General features: G+C 61.2%; 1 protein-coding gene across 2 annotated transcripts in view; it reads left to right on the forward strand.

Moving 5' to 3' along the window:
* The window catches only part of MAP2K4 (mitogen-activated protein kinase kinase 4), an 89,830-nt gene extending 72,940 nt beyond the window's left edge, over window positions 1–16,890 (forward strand). For both annotated transcript variants that reach the window (XM_054170361.1, XM_054170360.1), the window contains 6 exons: window positions 3,114–3,165; window positions 4,102–4,229; window positions 11,217–11,294; window positions 12,461–12,609; window positions 14,055–14,100; window positions 16,466–16,890. In XM_054170361.1, the coding sequence (XP_054026336.1) occupies window positions 3,114–3,165; window positions 4,102–4,229; window positions 11,217–11,294; window positions 12,461–12,609; window positions 14,055–14,100; window positions 16,466–16,579 (567 nt within the window). In that variant the 3' untranslated portion in view covers window positions 16,580–16,890. The remainder of the gene's footprint in view (window positions 1–3,113; window positions 3,166–4,101; window positions 4,230–11,216; window positions 11,295–12,460; window positions 12,610–14,054; window positions 14,101–16,465) is intronic.
* The last annotated feature ends 220 nt before the right edge of the window (window positions 16,891–17,110 follow it).

Here is a 17,110-nt window from a genome sequence, read left to right on the forward strand (position 1 = left end):
AATATTCCAGGTGAGGCCTCACTAGGGCAGAGTAGAGGAGGAGGAGCAGAGGTCCTGGGGTCTGTAATCAGTTCTTAAACAGACCTCAGGGCACCTTCCTGCTCTGTTCTCCTTGAACATCAGCACCAAGAGCAGCCTGTTCCCCAGGCCTCTGTGCTGGTGGTGGCTGCAGTGTGGAAGCTGGGTGCAGGGAGTGAGGAAGGGGTGAGCTGACTCCTTCCCTGCTTTGGGAAGGGAGCAGGGGGCTGGGCATTTGGAGCCAGGACACCTGAACATCACAGAACTACTGGAGGGCAAGGCTCTGGTCTGAGTGAGTTCCTTACCCCCTCTGGAGTCAGCAGGGAGAGGTTGGTGTCTGTGGAGGAGCTGAGTTCCCATCTCATGGTGCCTTAAGGGGTGGAGTGAGCTGAGTCCCACCCAGGGCTGCCCTGCTGCATGGAGCCCACTGCCTCCCTGTGAGGAGCCCTCTAAGGTTCTCCTTGGCTGTGACTCAATGAACCCTTGGTTGTCTAAGCACAAGGGCAAGATCTGGCCCTGCAGAACAAACTTTGGGGTTTGGACTGTGGAGGAAAGGACCTTGAAAGGCATCCTGAAACCTCTGTCCTGCTGCTGCCCATAGAGATCTGTCAGGTCCATTTGGTTTCTGCAGGGGAAGCTGAGCCACTCCAGAGAGTCCTCAGGTAGCCTTTGTGCAAAGGTTCCCAAAAGCAGAAGTGAGTCTTCAGCAGGTGGAGAACCTGGCTGATGGTTCCCTGGCTTACCCTGCAAGTCCTGGCCCAGTCAGAAGCTAAGACCAAGCCAGATAAATGAGTTCAGTGATGCTGCTGGAAGGTGAAGGGCTGCAGAAGGACCATTCAGGAGTGCCAAGGGAAAGTGAGTGACTGCTGGAGCTGTGCTGTGTTGGTGACAGATGGGCAGCAGTGCCATCTGCAGCACCTGCAGCGTCCTGAGCTGCTGGGGTGATGGGGAGGTGCTCAGCACCTCAGAAACTGTGACCTCTTGGAAGGTGATGAGCAGATTCTGCTCTCATATTCTCTCTGATGAAAGCCATCTTCACTCTTAGGGCAGCCAATGCTGCCTGCAGCTGACCTGCTGCCCCTGGCACACACTGAGATGTGTACAGCCAAGACTGGAAATCCTGTCCAAGGCAGATGGTGGCTGCTCTGCAGCCCTAGGGCTGCACCATCTTACCACCAGCTGACTGAAGGTGCTGCCATCCAAAGCAAGGCTTGAAGCAGGCAGGAGATCACAGAATGCTCTGGGTTGGAAGGGACCTCCAAAGCTCCTCCAGTCCAACCCCCTGCAGTCAGCAGGGACATCCCCAACTAGAGCAGGGTGCCCAGGGAGTCTTACCTTGAATATCTCCAGGGAAGGGACTTCAACCCCCTCCCTGGGCAGCCTGTTGCAGTGTTCCAGCAGCCTCATGGTGCAGAACTTGTCTCTGACATCCAATCTGAATCTGCTCTGCTCCAGCTTAAGGCCATTGGCTGGATAAGGTTTGTCCTTCAGGAGCAGTCTGCTTGGAGTCCCATGGTATTTTGTGAGGGCAAGAAGAGGAGTACCTGTTAGGGTTTGCAGGGTGATCCAGAGATGCTGACCCATGCTTTGGCTCAGGCAGGCTTTGGGAGCTGTTTCCCCACAGAAGATGCCTTGAACCAGAGACTTGAGAGGGGTTTGGAGGCTCTCCAAGGGAGTTGCTCCACTCAGCCATTGCAGACAGCACTCTGAGAGCACCCCAGAGCTGTAACTCCTGACCAGGGAAGTGGCCACCTTGGCTGTGTCTGAGCTGGGAGTGAGTGACTGAGCCACCTAAACCTTGCCATAGCTGATGCTGAGGATGTGAGCCCAGCTGTGCTGTGTTCATGGGCTGCTTGCTGAGCACTGCTCTGCTTTCAGGCTGTGGCATAAGCTCCAGCCCCAGCAGCTCCCAAGGGAGGTCCTCTGCACAGACTGGCTTCAGGAACTGAGACTGGGCTTGGTGTTCTGGGGCTCATCTCTGCTCACCTTGTTGTAGAGAACAAGTGGAGAGAGGCATTTAATGACTCCAGCATGAGAGGACCTGCTGGGAGTGTCTTAGACCCTGAGGGCATCCAGGCCCAGCAGGTTTGTGTGAGCACTGCTCTGGTACCCCCAGCCCCATCACCTCCTGGTGTGCTCCACCTTCATTTCATGTGAGAGCTTTTCACCCCAGATTGAAGAGCTGTGAGCTGCTGCTTTGCCTGCTTGAGGGTGGGGGCAGAAGCTCCTGGCAGGGTCAGCTGGGGTTTGAAGCAGCTTTCAGTCACCAGGTGCAGCAGGCTGCCTCTTGCTGGAGCCCAGGTCCAAGGAAGCCACAGAATCTCCTTGCAGCACAGGCTGCCTGAAGTGCAGCTCATGCTTCAGAGAGTTCTGGTAGCTTCTGTTGCCAGGGCAGAAGCCTGTACCAGAGGAGCAAGGTGGCTTGTGAGGAGGAGACAGCACTGCCCCAGAGCCTGCCAGAGCTCTTCATCACCTAAACCCTGGGGCATGGGGCTGGAACAAGCAGGAAGGAGCAGACCTGGAGAGCTGTCCCTTGGTGCTGGCTTTCATCCTTAGAGCAGCTTCAGAGCACAGCACATCATGGACACCCCCTTGGCAGCATCTTCAGGGCAGCTGTTGGCCAGAGGCTCTTTTCAGCAGGAGCAAAAGGGGTTAGAATGAATGGTGACCTTGCAGGGTGGCTTTAGGTTGTCCTCTGCAGTCAAACTTCCATTTGCTGGTGGAGGGTTAAATCAGAAGACCCTCAGCTGCTCCTTCACACTGCTGCTGCTCAGGCAGTGGCACAGGACCAGTTGTTGCCTGCTGAGAAGTACAGCACAGGGCTTCCAAGAAGTTATTACTGCAGGTAATGAGCAGCAGAAGCTGCTGCAGCCCTTGCTCCCCTCTCCCAGAGTGGGCTATTTGCAGCTCAGGGGTGCTGTGTGTCCTTGCTTCGTAGCACCTTCTGTTTGCAGGAGAGGGAGGGCACAAGATGCTTTTATTACAGCACCCAGAACGTGTTGAATGCTTTCCCCCTGCTCCTGGAGCTCCAACAGTTCACTGAGTGCAGGAATCTTCTGACACTTGCTTATTTTTCATCTGTTCTTCTTTCCTAGACTGTGAAAGCACTAAACCACTTAAAAGAAAACTTGAAAATCATTCACAGAGGTGAGCTGCTGCCTTCTCTTCTTGCCCACAAATAGAGCTGCAAGGATTCTGAGTGGCCTTTGCTCTGGGTCTCGGTGTGGTTGGCACCTGCACTGCCCTGAGTGTCAGTACAGGCTTGGTGTGCTGTGTCTCAGGGGCTGTTCACTGCCTTTGGGTCTGGGCTTTGCCATAAGAGATGATTCCACAGCTTCCCAGACTGCACTGGGTTGGAAGGGAGCCTCCAAGGGCATCCTGTCCTACCCCTGCAGGCAGCAGGGACAGCTCCAGCCAGAGCAGGCTGCCCAGGGACACAGCCAGGCTGAGCTTGAATGTCTGCAGGGAGGGGGCCCCCACCACCTCCCTGGGCAGCCTGTGCCAGTGTCTCCCCAGCCTCCCTGTGCAGAACTTCCTCCTGAGCTCCAACCTAACTCTGCCCTGCTCCAGTTCCAAACCATTGCCCCTGGGCCTCTCCCCACAGCCCTTCTGAACAGTCCCTCCCAGCCTGCCTGTGGATGCCCTTCAGATGCTCAAGTGCTGCTCTAAGGTCTCCCTGGAGCCTTCTCCAGGCTGCACAGCCCCAGCTCTCCCAGCCTGTCCCCACAGGGGAGGTTCTGCAGCCCTCTGCTCATCTTTGTGCCCTCCTCTGGACCCTCTCCAGCAGCTCCATGTGCTCTTGTGTTGGGGGTCCCATAGCTGGACACAGGACTCCAGCTGAGGTCTTAGCAGAGCAGAGTGAAGGTGGTTGGGTGTTCAGGGTGGTTGGGTGCCTGGCTCTGGGCAGGCAGCGTTCTTGGGGCTGGTTCCATCTCCTTCTGTTCCTGATCAGGACCCTCAGCGGCTGTGGCTGCGTCCAGTGGGGATGGCACAGCAGCGCTGCTGCTGCTTCCCTGCAGCTGCCCTTCTGGAAACTGAAACCTCCAGCCCTACCTTACGGGGTTCAATTTGTTCCCCTTGCAGACATCAAACCTTCCAATATTCTTCTGGACAGAAATGGGAATATTAAGCTCTGTGACTTTGGCATCAGCGGGCAGCTGGTGGACTCCATCGCCAAGACGCGGGACGCAGGCTGCCGGCCGTACATGGCGGTGAGTGGGGATGGGGCCCGGGGGGCTCTGTGCCCAGGGGCTGAGCAGGGGCTTGCCTTGGCACAGCGTGGCTCTGCTGTCTGACTGAGTGTTGACCTCTTACCCCTGGGATGAGCTCCCCCTTCCCAGAGGAGACCAAGCCCCGGGCTGGGTGCCGCTGCCGGCAGTGTCAGCAGAGGCCCCCAGGCTGTGGCGGGGTGACCAAAGTGCTCAGGATGCTTCCAGTGGCTCTCAGTGCTGTGGTGCTGCAGTGAGGAGCTGCTCACAGCCTGCCAGCAGCACCCCCTGGTGCCCCAGAGCGGGCAGGGCGTGGGGCAGGCGGGGCATGGGGGAAGGTGTGGGGCAGGCAGGGCATGGGGGGGGCAGGCAGGGGTGGGGCAGGCAGGGCATGGGGAGGCGGGGGGGGGGGGGGGGGGGGGAGGGGGTAGGGCGTGGGGGGGCGTGGGGCGGGCAGGGCGTGGGGCCGGCAGGGTGTAGGGGGGGCGTGGGGCAGGCAGGGCGTGGGGCCGGCAGGCAGGGTGTGGGGGGGGTGGGGGGGTAGGCAGGGCGTGGGGTGGGCAGGCAGGGCATGGGGGGGGTGTGGGGCAGGCAGGGCATGGGGCAAGCAGTGCATGGGGTGGGAGGCGCGTGGGGCGGGCAGGCAATGTGTGGGGCGGGCGGGCAATGTGTGGGGCAGGCGGGGTTGTGGGGTGGATGGGCAGGGTGTGGGGCAGGCAGGCAATGCGTGGGGCAGGCGGGGCGTGGGGCAGGCAGGCAAGGCATGGGGCAGGCGGGGTGTGGGGCAGGCAGGCAATGCGTGGGGCAGGCGGGGTGTGGGGCAGGCAGGCAATGCATGGGGCAGGCGGGGCGTGGGGCAGGCAGGCAAGGCATGGGGCAGGTGGGGTGTGGGGCAGGCGGGCAGGGCGTGGGGCAGGCAGGGTGTGGGGCAGGCAGGCAATGCGTGGGGCAGGCGGGGCATGGGGCAGGCAGGCAAGGCATGGGGCAGGTGGGGTGTGGGGCAGGCGGGCAGGGCGTGGGGCAGGCAGGGTGTGGGGCAGGCAGGCGGGGCGTGGGGCAGGCAGGGCATGGAGCGGGTGGGACGTGGGGCGGATGGGCAGGGCGTGGGGCAGACGGGCGGGGCGTGGGGCAGGCGGGGCGTGGGGTGGGCAGGGCATGGGGCAGGCGGGGCGTGGGGCAGGCGGGGTGTGGGGTAGGCAGGGCATGGGGCAGGCGGGGCGTGGGGCAGGCGGGGTGTGGGGTAGGCAGGGCATGGGGCAGGCGGGGCGTGAGGCAGGCGGGGTGTGGGGTAGGCAGGGCATGGGGCAGGCGGGGCGTGGGGCAGGCGGGGTGTGGGGTAGGCAGGGCATGGGGCAGGCGGGGCGTGAGGCAGGCGGGGTGTGGGGTAGGCAGGGCATGGGGCAGGCAGGGCATGGGGCAGGCGGGGCGTGGGGTGGGCAGGCAGGGCATGGGGCGGGCGGGGCGTGGGGTGGGCAGGCAGGGCATGGGGCGGGCGGGGCGTGGGGTGGGCAGGCAGGGCATGGGGCGGGCGGGGCGTGGGGGGGGCAGGCAGGGCATGGGGCGGGCGGGGCGTGGGGTGGGCAGGCAGGGCATGGGGCGGGCGGGGCGTGGGGTGGGCAGGCAGGGCATGGGGCAGGCGGGGCATGGGGTGGGCAGGCAGGGCATGGGGCAGGCGGGGTGTGGGGTGGGCAGGCAGGGCATGGGGCGGGCGGGGTGTGGGGCAGGCAGGGCATGGGGCGGGCAGGGTGTGGGGTGGGCAGGCAGGGCATGGGGCGGGCGGGGTGTGGGGTGGGCAGGCAGGGCATGGGGCGGGCGGGGTGTGGGGCAGGCAGGGCATGGGGCAGGCGGGGCGTGGGGTGGGCAGGCAGGGCATGGGGCAGGCGGGGCGTGGGGCGGGCGGTGCCAGGCGGCTGCCAGCCGTCCGTGCTGTGCCAGGAGTGCTGCTGGGCAGGGTTGTTGCAGGGTGAGATTAAGGCGCAGCAGCTCCTGCCCGGCAGGCTCGGAGCGCTCCCTGCCAGCCGCTTGCTCCGCAGTGTGCCGCAGCCGAGGGCCAGAATGCGGCTCTGGGGGGCGGCAGCAGAGCAGCTGGGGGGAGACCGCCAGGCTGAGCTGTGGCTCCTGGCGGTCTGTCCTGCCCATCTCCTTCCCTCCTCCTGCCGAGCGCTGGAGCTCTGCTGGGCGCTGGCAGAGTCTCTGAGGGCCTCAAACGCTTCTGTGCAGCAGGCTGCTGTGCCGATGCATCTCTTGGCTTCCCGGGAGCTGAGGGTCCCTTGTGTGGGAGCTGTGTGGCTGCTGCGGCCGCTGGATGGCGCTGTGGCTGCCTGTCTCACGGCTCTGTGCTGCTGTGGCTGCCTGTCTCACGGCTCTGTGCTGGAACTGCTGGGTGAGGGAACTCTTCTGTCTGCTACCAAAGACACAAGAGCTGAAGATCTTCCAGTGCAGTGTCTATCTGGTCCAGGCAGTGGACTTCGGTGTCTGCCCTGGATCACAGGATCAGAGGCTGTTAGGGGCTGGAAGGGACCTCAAGTCCAAGCCCCTGCCAGAGCAGGAGCATAGAATCCAGCACAGGTCACACAGAACACATCCAGACAGGGCTGGGAAGCCTCCAGGGAAGGAGACTCCACAACCTCTCTGGCAGCCTGCTCCAGGGCTCTGGGAGCCTCCCAGTGCAGAAGTTCCTCCTCATGTTGAGGAGGAACCTCCTGTGCTGCAGTTTCCATCCATTGCCCCTTGGCCTATCCCAGGGCACAGTGAGCAGAGGCTGTCCCTGTCCCTTCCTTCCTGACCCCCAGCCCTCAGATATTGATAGACATTGATCAGATCCCTCTCAGCCTTCTCCTCTCCAGACTAAGCAGCCCCAGGGCTCTCAGCCTCTCCTCCCCAGACAGTGCTGCAGTCCCTTCAGCATCCTTGCAGCCCTCCCTTGGACTCTCTCCAGCAGATCCCTGTCCCTCCTGAACTGGGGAGCCCAGAGCTGGATGCCGTATTCCAGGTGAGGTCTCAGCAGGGCAGAGCAGAGGGGGAGGAGAACCTCTCTGGATCTGCTGGACACACTCTGAATGCCCCCCAGGACCCCATTGGCCTTCTTGGCCCCCAGGCCACATTGCTGACTCATGCAGAACTTGTCCACCAGGTCTCCACAGGGCTGCTCTCTAGCAGATCACCTCCTAACCTGTCCTGCTGCAAGCACAGTCTGAGTTTCAGAGTGTTTGACCTTTTCCTGTCACACCTTTTGCAGGGCTGGTTACTGAGTGAGCTGCACAGAGCAGTGCAGCTGAGGTCTGTTGCTGGAGGGCAGTGCTGTGGCACCACACAGCCTGTGGCAGCTCCAGAGCCATGGTGCACATGGTGAAACAGGGCACTTTGCTCCAGGGAAGCCCTGATGGGGTGGGAGAGAGGGCAGAGGCTTATGTCTGCTGGCAGCTGGCTGCAGCTCCCTGCAGGTCATTGCTGCCAGCCTGCTGTGCTGGTTGGGCACAGGTGCTGGGGCAGCAGCAAAGAGAGGTGCCCAGGAGGGGACAGGAGCCAGCACAGTCACAGCCTGCCAGGCTGGCAGGGACCCCAGGGACCATCTGCTCCAACCTCTCCAGCTCACAGCCCAGTTGCTGCTGGCCCAGCACCCTGTCAGGCTGAGCCTTCCAGCTGCCCAGGGCAGGGACTCCACCACTTCCCTTGGGAGATGATTCCAGTGTCCAGCTGTGCTCATGGAGCCCAATGCAATGTCCCCAGCAGCACCTTGTCCCCAGCAGCCTTGGCTCTGCCATGGGACTCCTTGTCCCAAGGGAGTCTCCATGCTGCTGGTGGCCTCCCTTGATGTCCTGGTCCCTGGCAGTAAGGTCTGCCCTGAGCCTTCTCTCCTCCAGGCTGAACAACCTCAGCTCTCTCAGCCTTCCCTCCCAGGGCAGAGGGCTCCCAGGCCTCTGATCCTTCTCCTGGCCCTTCTCTGGACACTTCCCAGCCTGTCCACATCTTTTTTTTGTACAGCAGGGACCAAAACTGCAGGCAGTGCTCTGAGGTGTTCTGAGCAGTGCTGAGCAGGTGGGAGGGATGGGTGAGGGGATGTGTGGTGCCTCCTTGGTGCTAGGGCACAACCTGTGTCCCACCTAAGACACCTCTGCCTGTCCCTGCCCGTGCAGGAGCTGAGGCTCAGCACGGAGCTGTGGCTGCAGGCAGTGCTTGGGCTGCCTTCAGCTCCTTGTTTCTCCTGGTTAGGATGGGCAGGGGCTGCTGGCATCAGTGCCCAGGGCTGGGCACAGCCTGTGCTCAGATGTCTCCCATGGAGCTCAGGCCATGCATGGAGATACTCCCAGGGCAACTGACAGTGACCCTGAGCCCTGCTCTCCCAGGTGCCCTGTGCATGGAGCCAGAGGCTGCAGAGATGCAGGAGCTCTCAGAATCCTTCCTCCAGGCCTCTGCTCTAGCTTGGCTTTCCTGCCCCAGTGCCCAAGGTCTCACCTGGGCTCAGTCCCTCAGGTGTCTGAGCAGGCTGGGAGTTTGAATTCATGCAGCTAAAATGCCCTTGGGTGCTCCTGGAGATTGCTGGGGGTTGGACTTTTCCCCCTGTCTGAAACCTGCACCCAGCCAGCACTTCCCTGATGGAGAAATCTAATCTGGGAGGAGACTGGGAGAGCTGTGGCACAGCTCCTCTGTGAGCAGAAGTCATCCCCTGGCACTGCTTCCTGCTGGAGTCCCTTCCAGCCTCTCTGCCAGGCTGTGGGAAAGTACCTGGGGTGCTGCACTTCAGCCTTTGCCAACCACCTGGAGGACTTCTGGAGCATCCCCCCCAGCGCTGCAGGCCCCCTCTGAGGGGCTGGGACAAGGTTAGGTAGGGAGGCTGAAACTCCAGCTGCCAGCCTCCCAAACTGCTGCCCCTCAAGAGCTCCTGAGCTGCAGAATGTGTTGTGGTGCCCCAGAAGCTGTCCTGGTCAGCAGTGGTGCTGCTCAGCCCATCCCTGCCCTGGTGCCTCTCTGCTGCCAAGCACTAAGCCTGGTTTTAGTGGGTGGCTCTGGGCTCTTGTTCCTGCCTCACTTGCAGAGTTAAGGAGACCTTCCCTTGCCACAGGCTCCTTCCCCAGCAGGTTCTTTCTGCCTCTGCTGTAGTCACCTCTTAAGCTGTTCTTTGAGGAGCTTAGGGGCTGAGCAACTTAAGCCCTTAATGCAGCTCAGATGTTTTGTGGCTCTGCCGTAAGCCCCTTGGGGTTTTAGCATTCTTTGCAAGTGTAAACCCTGAGGCTGGGCAAAGTCCCTGTGTGGTCCCACCTCTGGAGGAGGCAGCAGTGCCTCCTGCACCACCAGGCAGCAGCCTTTCCTGGTGCTGCTCTGCTGGGTCTCCTTCTCTGGGAGCCATCACCCCAGAGTGCTGCTGCTCCTGTGTCTGCTGCAGTGAGTCAGCCTCCAGCCAGGGCCCAGCTTCCCAGCCCTGCAGATCACAGCAGCCCTTCTGGAGCCCTCTGCTACCACTCAGCAACATGCTCACAATGTGCAGGGCTCAGCACCACTGATTTGATAGTTTCTTGAATATTATTGGAGGTAGGCCAAGGGAGGTCATCTGGGAGACCCCATCACCAACTCCTCTTTTTCCTGCCCATCAGAGACCTTTGAACAGCTCTGGACTCTTCCAGTGCAGCCATGAGCCAGCAATGTGCCCTGGGGGCCAAGAAAGCCAGTGGTCTCCTGGGGTGCATTGGCAAGAGTCAGGCCAGCAGGTCAAGGGAGGTTCTCCTCCCTCTCTGCTCTGGTGAGACCACATCTGGAGTACTGCAACAGGCTGCCCAGGGAGGCTGTGGCTGTCCCTCCCCTGGAGGTGTTCAAGGCCAGGCTGGATAAGGCCATGGGCTGGTGGGAGGTGTCCCTGCAGGGGAAGGAGCTGGATGGCCTTTCAGGTCCCTTCCAGCCCAAGCCATTCTGTGACTCTGACTTTGGCTGCAGCCTCCCATACCACATCCAGCTGCTGTGCTGTGGGGAGCAGCTGCAGCTCTTGCTGCCAGATTCTGGCCAGCTGCTGTGGGTGCAGTGAGGGCTGCTTGGCTCTGGCTGGCCTGTTGGTGGCTCACTGGGGGCTTTGCAGCTGACCTTGCACAGACCATGCTGCAGCTGCAGCCTGCACTGCCCTGCTGCCAGGTGTGCTGGGCTCTGCCTCACTGCTGCCAGCTGCAGCCAGGCAGGTCCCTGGGCTCCATCTCACACCTGCCTGAGAGCAAGGAGAGGCTCCAGAGGAGGCTCCAGCTTCACCTTAGAATCACAGAATTGTCAGGGCTGGAAGGGATCATCCAGTCCCAACCCCCTGCCATGGGCAGGGACACCTCACACCACAGCAGGTTGCTCACAGCCACCTCCAGCCTGGCTGCAAACACCTCAGTGAATCCACCCCCCTGGCAGAGCAGGGTCACCCAGGACAGGGCACACATCCAGGTGGGGCTTGACAGTCTCCAGAGCAGGAGACTCCACAACCTCACTGCTCCAGGCCCCCAGCAGCCTCACAACAAAGAAGTTTCTCCTCCTGTTGTGAATGCAGCTCAGCACTCAGCTGGCTCTGGGCTGCCAGGGACCAATGCTGGCTCTTGGGGACTTTGTCACCAGCTGGCACCCCCAAGGCCTTCTCCTGCAGGCTGCTCTCAGCCACTCCTCCCCCAGCCTGGATTTGTGGCTGGGATGGCCCTGACCCAGCTGCAGGACCTTGCCCTTGGCCTTGTTGTACTTGTTGAGGTTGGCTTTGCCAGCTCCCTGTGGATGGCTCCTTCCCTCCAGTACGTCAGCAGCACCACCCAGCCTGGTGCCATCTGGTGTCCCCCAGAGGGAGTCCTGCAGGCAGCCGCGCTGGGAGGCCTTCAGGTCTTTCTCTGCTGGGGCTGGACGCCTGCCTGAGCAGCAGGTTTGCCTCTGGAGCTGTGCCAGGCTCTGCCCTGCAGGATGAACTCCCAAGTCCTGTGTGAGTCTGAGGTGCTTGTGGCCCCTGCATGCAGAGTGTGTGACTCCTCCTTCCCTTTGCAGCCCGAGAGGATAGACCCCAGCGCCTCCCGGCAGGGCTACGACGTCCGCTCCGACGTCTGGAGCTTGGGGATCACACTGGTGAGTGGGGAGCTGCTGAGGGGGCCTGGCTGTGCTGCTGTCAAACAGGCTTTGAGCAGAGCCCAGCCCTGCTGAAGTGTTGGCAGGCAGAGATTGAAGTGGGCACCTCCTGGGCTCAGCAGTGTGAGCCCCTCCGAGGCAGATGCTCTCCTGAGTCCCCCAGGGTCCTTGAAGCTGCAGCTGTGTTCTGCAGAGGAGGGGATGTGAGCAGGGAAGAGTTGGGTCAGGAATGAAACCTCCTGAGAAGGGGTGGTGAGTGTGGGGGTGCAGAGCAGGGCACCCAGCCTGTGTACATAAGCCCCTTACAGCCCTGGCATCTGCTGTGCTTTGGCTGTGCGGAAGACTTTGGTTAATCCTGGATCCCAGCTGCTTAACCCCAGCACTGCTGGGTGCTTACACTGGGAAGCAGGAGGGACCTCCCCTTCCCCAGGTGCTGAAACAGGAGAGAAAGCAGAAGCACCAAGTACAAACCAGCAGCTTCTGTCTTCTCCGGTGGTGCTGTAAAATGCTCCTCTCCACTGTGCCACGAGGAGCAGGCTGCTGGTCCCGGTGACCCCTGTGGCTCCCTGCAGCTTGAGATGGCCTCTGCCTGTGTGATTTCACTCCTGGCCTTGGTGGTTGTTAGGCTGCTTGAGAAGGGACCAGAGGATTTGGTCTACTTCTGCACACCTCAGCAAGAGCATTGATTGATGCTGTAGTCAGTGGAGGGGAGGACATTGCCAACCTGAGAGCGTGGCCCAGCCTGGTTAAACCTGGAGCTGCTCCTAACACAGGCAGCACTTTACTGTTGGGTGAAACCTTCCTGGAAGGGTTTGGGTGGGAAGAGCCTTTCAAAGCTCCTCCAGTCCAACCCCCTGCAGTCAGCAAGGATATCCCCAACCAGAGCAGGCTGCTCAGAGCCCCAAGCAGCCTGACCTGGGAGGGAGCAGGTGCCACCTCGCTGGGCACCCTGGGCCAGGCTCTCCCCACCCTCAGCTCAAACATCTCTCCCTTCTCTCCAGTCTGAATCTCCCCTTTTAGTTCACACCATTGCCCCTTCCCTTACCTCAGCTGAGCTTTGTACAGAGGCTGGGCTGAAGCATCCCAGCTCCTGGGGCTCAGGCTGCTTGCAGCCTGGCTGCACTGAGCCCTGGTGACCTGCCCGCCGCTGCGGCTGTCCCCTGCAGTACGAGCTGGCCACGGGGCGCTTCCCCTACCCCAAGTGGAACAGTGTGTTCGACCAGCTGACCCAGGTGGTGAAAGGAGACCCTCCCCAGCTGAGCAACTCGGAGGAGAGGGAGTTCTCCCCAAGCTTCATCAACTTCGTCAACTTGTGGTGAGTGCCTTGGGCTGGGAGCGCTGGCAGCTGCCTCCTGCCGCCGGCAGGGCCTTGGGGAGGCTCTTGCACCAGGCACCTCCTGCACCCCCCTCAGGCTGAGGGCCTTCCCCACTCCTCTGGTGTGCAGTGGATGGGAGACTCACCTGGGAGATGTGGCAGGAGGTGGGTGTGAGCAGGGCAGGGCATGACCCAGCCTGGGGACACACCTGCTGCTTGGCCTGAGCTTTGCCCAGCCTCGGGCACCTGGCAGCATTGTCTCATGGCTGCACAGAGGATCTCTGCTGGTGCTGCCCATTGCCTGGCAGGGCCAGGAGCCTCCCTGCCCACTTCTGCTCAGCACAGTCACGGTCAGGACCTGTAGCAGGTGCCCTTGGCTGTTGGTCCCTGGTGTGTTCCCAGATCAAGACTAGAGCTGGCCTCTGAGGTGTGGTCAGCCACGGGTGGAGAGCCTGCAGGGTTTGTGCAGCAGGGGCTTGGAGCAGCCTGTGCCCACCTGGGCTCTGTGGGACCTGTGCTGATTAAGGAATAATTTTTCCATCAAAATGTGAAAGGTGCTGCAGGTAAATTCCATTGCCCTAATGCTGAAGCACACAGGAGATCCAGCACTGGTTCCTGTGGTGGCCTTTGGGACCTCCTGCTGCTGCCAGGGCTTGGGAGCCTCTCCCCTAGTGCTGGAGCTTGAGAAGGGTCCCAGGGGCAGCTGCTGGGGATGGGACAGCTGCCCTCGCCCGGGGAAGGAGCTGTGTCCTCCCAGCTCCTGTGGGACAGCTCTGGCTGCCGGCTCAGGGGCTGCTGGTGCCCATCGACAGCCCCCCCGGCAGCCCCTCTGCGCCCCTGCCAGGTCCCCCTGCCCGGGGGCCTCGGGTGGCCTTTGCTGCCACCTGCTGGCTGTGAAATGCCGGAGGAGCCCCAGCGGGGCACACCTCCTCCTGTGCCCCAGCTGCCAGCGGGCAGCTCTCTCCTTTCTTGTCCCTTCCTGGCAGCAGTGGCCTGCTCAGCACCGATGTGCCACCAGTGCTGGGCATGAGCACAGCCCCAGCCCCACATCTGTCTGCTGCAGCCTGGGCTCTGCCACTCTGCCAGGATGGTGTCTGTGTGCCCTGCCTGTGCTGGGCAGGTGGCACTGGCTGCAGGACAGGCCAGCTGCTGCTGCCCAAAGCTGGTGGTTGTGCTGCAGTCAGACCCTTGCCCCCTGGAGGCAGCAGCAGCCAGGATGGTGCCCTGCTTGCAGCTGCCTGGGGCTCAGTCCCCAGCAGGGTTTGTTGGTGTCCATCCATGTGGGGAGGGGAGGAGGGGAGGAGGGAGGGCATGCCTGTGGTCACTGGCAGCACTGGGGTTGTCCAGAAGGTGGTGAGTGGTGGAGCCACTGTGTGCTGTCAGACCCTGCACTTGATGTCTGCAGCCCTGCCCTGCCTTCTCCTAACTCTTTCTGCTTTCTTTAGCCTTACAAAGGACGAGTCCAAAAGGCCAAAGTACAAAGAGCTTCTGGTGAGTGCAACCAAGGCTGCTGCTGGCCCCTGCAGCTCTGCCCTCATACAGCCCTGGGTGCCAGGGCTGAGCTTGCTCCATGCCTGCTCAGGCCACCAGGGCAGGGCTTCAGCTCCCCAGCCTGAGGGGGTACCACCTCCACACCACTGGCTCTGGCCTGTGGGGTCCTGAGTGCCTGTCACAACCAGGGGAGCCCAGCATGGGGTGTCCCTGCAGGGCAGATGGGTGGGCACTGGAGTGGGCAGCTGTGGGCCCTGCATGCTGAGTATGGCCTGGAAATGCTGCTGGGGCTCCTGGCATCCTGCAGGAGCCTTCTCAGGGGCTGAGCAGAGCTGCCACCTGCAAATGCTCAGCACAAGTCAAACCTGCAAGAGCAGGGCTCTGGAGCAGGACACCAGCAGTCTGTCTGGGTGGGGCAATGCTGTGAGGCTTTTGGGCTGAGTAAGTCACACTTGGCTGCAGTGCACCTTCAAGGGGCTGTGGGCATCTGGGATCCACCTGTGCAGGAGATGAAATCATGCCCTGGGTCCCTGAGGGTGGTGGTGAGCTACAGGAGGAGCTTGCCTGGTGTCCTGGCCCAGAGTCTCTGTGCTGTTACTTGCCAGCTGCTCTGAGCTGGGTCTGGGCAGAGCAGAGGGCTCAGGAGGCCTGGGTTTGAGCCCTGACAGAATCACAGACAGGTTTAGCTTGGACAAGACCTTCAAGACCAAGTCCAACTGTTGACCCAACACTGCCAGGGCACCACTAACCTGTGGCCCTCAGCACCACATCTACACAGCTTTGAAACCCCTCCAGAGATGAAGACTCCACCACTGCCCTGGGCAGCCTGGGCCAGGGTTCAACCCCTTCTGGGGAAGAAATTGTTCCTCATGTCCCACCTGGACCTCCCCTGGTGCAACCTGAACCTGCTCTTTGGCCTCTGTCACTCCTGTGCCCCCACTGCTGCTGTTGGAACCTCTCCTGGAAGTGTTTCTGTCCTTGCCCATGCTGTGGAGGAGCCAGGTGCTGCTAACTGCACCCTCACTGCCTCCCACCCCCCTGGGCTCCTGTCCCACCTCCCTCCTGCACAGCTACAGCACAGATTCCCTGTGTGCCACAGCCATGGAGCAGGCTGTGTCCTGCAGCCCTCCATGCCCCCAGCCCCTCTTTGTGGACATCCAAAGGCTGAGCTTTGCCCTGGGGCAGGCAGCAGGCGCTGAGTGTGACCTTGGGTGGTGGATTGGAATCACCCCCCACGACAGAAGTGCCAGACCAGCTCAGGGGAAGCCAATGAAGCCAATGAAGCTCTGCTTACAACCAGACTAAAATCTGGGAATGTGGAATGCAATGAATGTGTACAAAATTGATTGGGGATGGAGTCCATCAGCAGTCAATCTGCAGCTGACACCAAGCTGGGGAAAGGAGTTGAGCTGTTAGAGGGTAGGGACCTTGCCAGGCTGGGCAGATGGGCAGAGGCCAAGGGCAGGAGACTGAACACAGCCAAGTGCCAGGGGCTGCACATTGGCCACAGCAACCCCAGGCAGTGCCACAGGCTGGGGTCAGAGTGGCTGAGAGCAGCCAGGCAGAGAGGGACCTGGGGGTGCTGGTTGATGGTAGGCTGAACATGAGCCTGCAGTGTGCCCAGGTGGCCAAGAAGGCCAAGGGCATCCTGGCCTGCATCAGGAACAGTGTGGCCAGCAGGAGCAGGGAGGTCATCGTGCCCTGTGCTCAGCACTGCTGAGGCCACACCTTGAGTCCTGTGTCCAGTTCTGGGCTCCTCAGGTTAGGAAAGAGGTTGAGCTGCTGGAAGGTGTCCAGAGAAGGGCAACAAAGCTGGGGAGGGGTCTGGGGCACAGCCCTGGGAGGAGAGGCTGAGGGAGCTGGGGTTGCTTAGCCTGGAGAAGAGGAGGCTCAGGGGAGACCTTCTTGCTCTCTGCAACTCCCTGAAGGGAGGCTGTAGCCAGGTGGGGGTTGGTCTCTTCTCCCAGGCACCCAGCACCAGAACAAGAGGACACAGTCTCAAGCTGTGCCAGTGGAGGTTTAGGCTGGAGGTGAGGAGAAAGTTCTTCCCAGCAAGAGAGATTGGCCCTGGGGATGTGCTGCCCAGGGAGGTGGTGGAGTCCCCATCCCTGGAGGTGTTCAGGAGGGGCTTGGATGTGGCCCTTGGAGCCATGGGTTAGCTGCAGGAGGTGTTGGCTGTTAGGTGACAGCTTGGACTTGGTGACCTCTGAGGGCTTTTCCAAGCTGGTTGGTTCTGTGATTCTGTGATCATCCTTTGCACACCTAGCAGTGGTTGGTTTGCCTTCTACCACTCCCTGTTCCACGACCTGTGGACAGTGTTGGCAGGCCCAGCCTGAGCCTGGCCCTGGTGTGTGTGTGCCTGCAGAAGCATCCCTTCATCCTGATGTACGAGGAGCGGACGGTGGACGTCGCCTGCTACGTCTGCAAGATCCTGGATCAGATGCCGGCCACCCCCAGCTCCCCCATGTACGTCGACTGACCTGGCTGCTACCATCCACCTCTGGAACAAGGGCTGAGGGGAGCAGGGAGCTGTAAAAGAGTTTCTCATCACCATGTTGCAGTGTTTTTAATGCTCGCCCAGACACCATGTGCAATACCTGTGGTGTTCTCTTCCATCCTGTCTGTATCCTGTTGTCACGTTTCCAGTGCATCCCTGTGCTGGCCGCTGCCACGGCGCGGGGGCGGCTCACGGAGGGACAGACCTCATCTTGCTCTTCTTGTGGACATGTTCATGAGCTGTGGAAATGAGTGCAGTTATTTGGTGACAGTGATTGGGTTAGCACCTGAAAACAAAGCCCACAACAAACACACAAACAAACCAAACCCCAACCCCGCAGAAAGAATCCAGTCCGAGCCCCAGGCCCTTGGGTCAGACCCAGACCCTTGGGAGGCTTCTCAGCAGCTACTGGAAGGATTTCCTGGGGGGGTTTTGGTTCTCACTTGGGATTTTGTTGGGTTTTGGGGGTGGCTTTTTGGTTGGGTTTTTGTTTGTTGGTTTGTTTCCTCTCCA

Source organism: Dryobates pubescens, chromosome 20 (genome assembly GCF_014839835.1).
Source record: "Dryobates pubescens isolate bDryPub1 chromosome 20, bDryPub1.pri, whole genome shotgun sequence".
NCBI classification, from domain to species: domain Eukaryota; kingdom Metazoa; phylum Chordata; class Aves; order Piciformes; family Picidae; genus Dryobates; species Dryobates pubescens.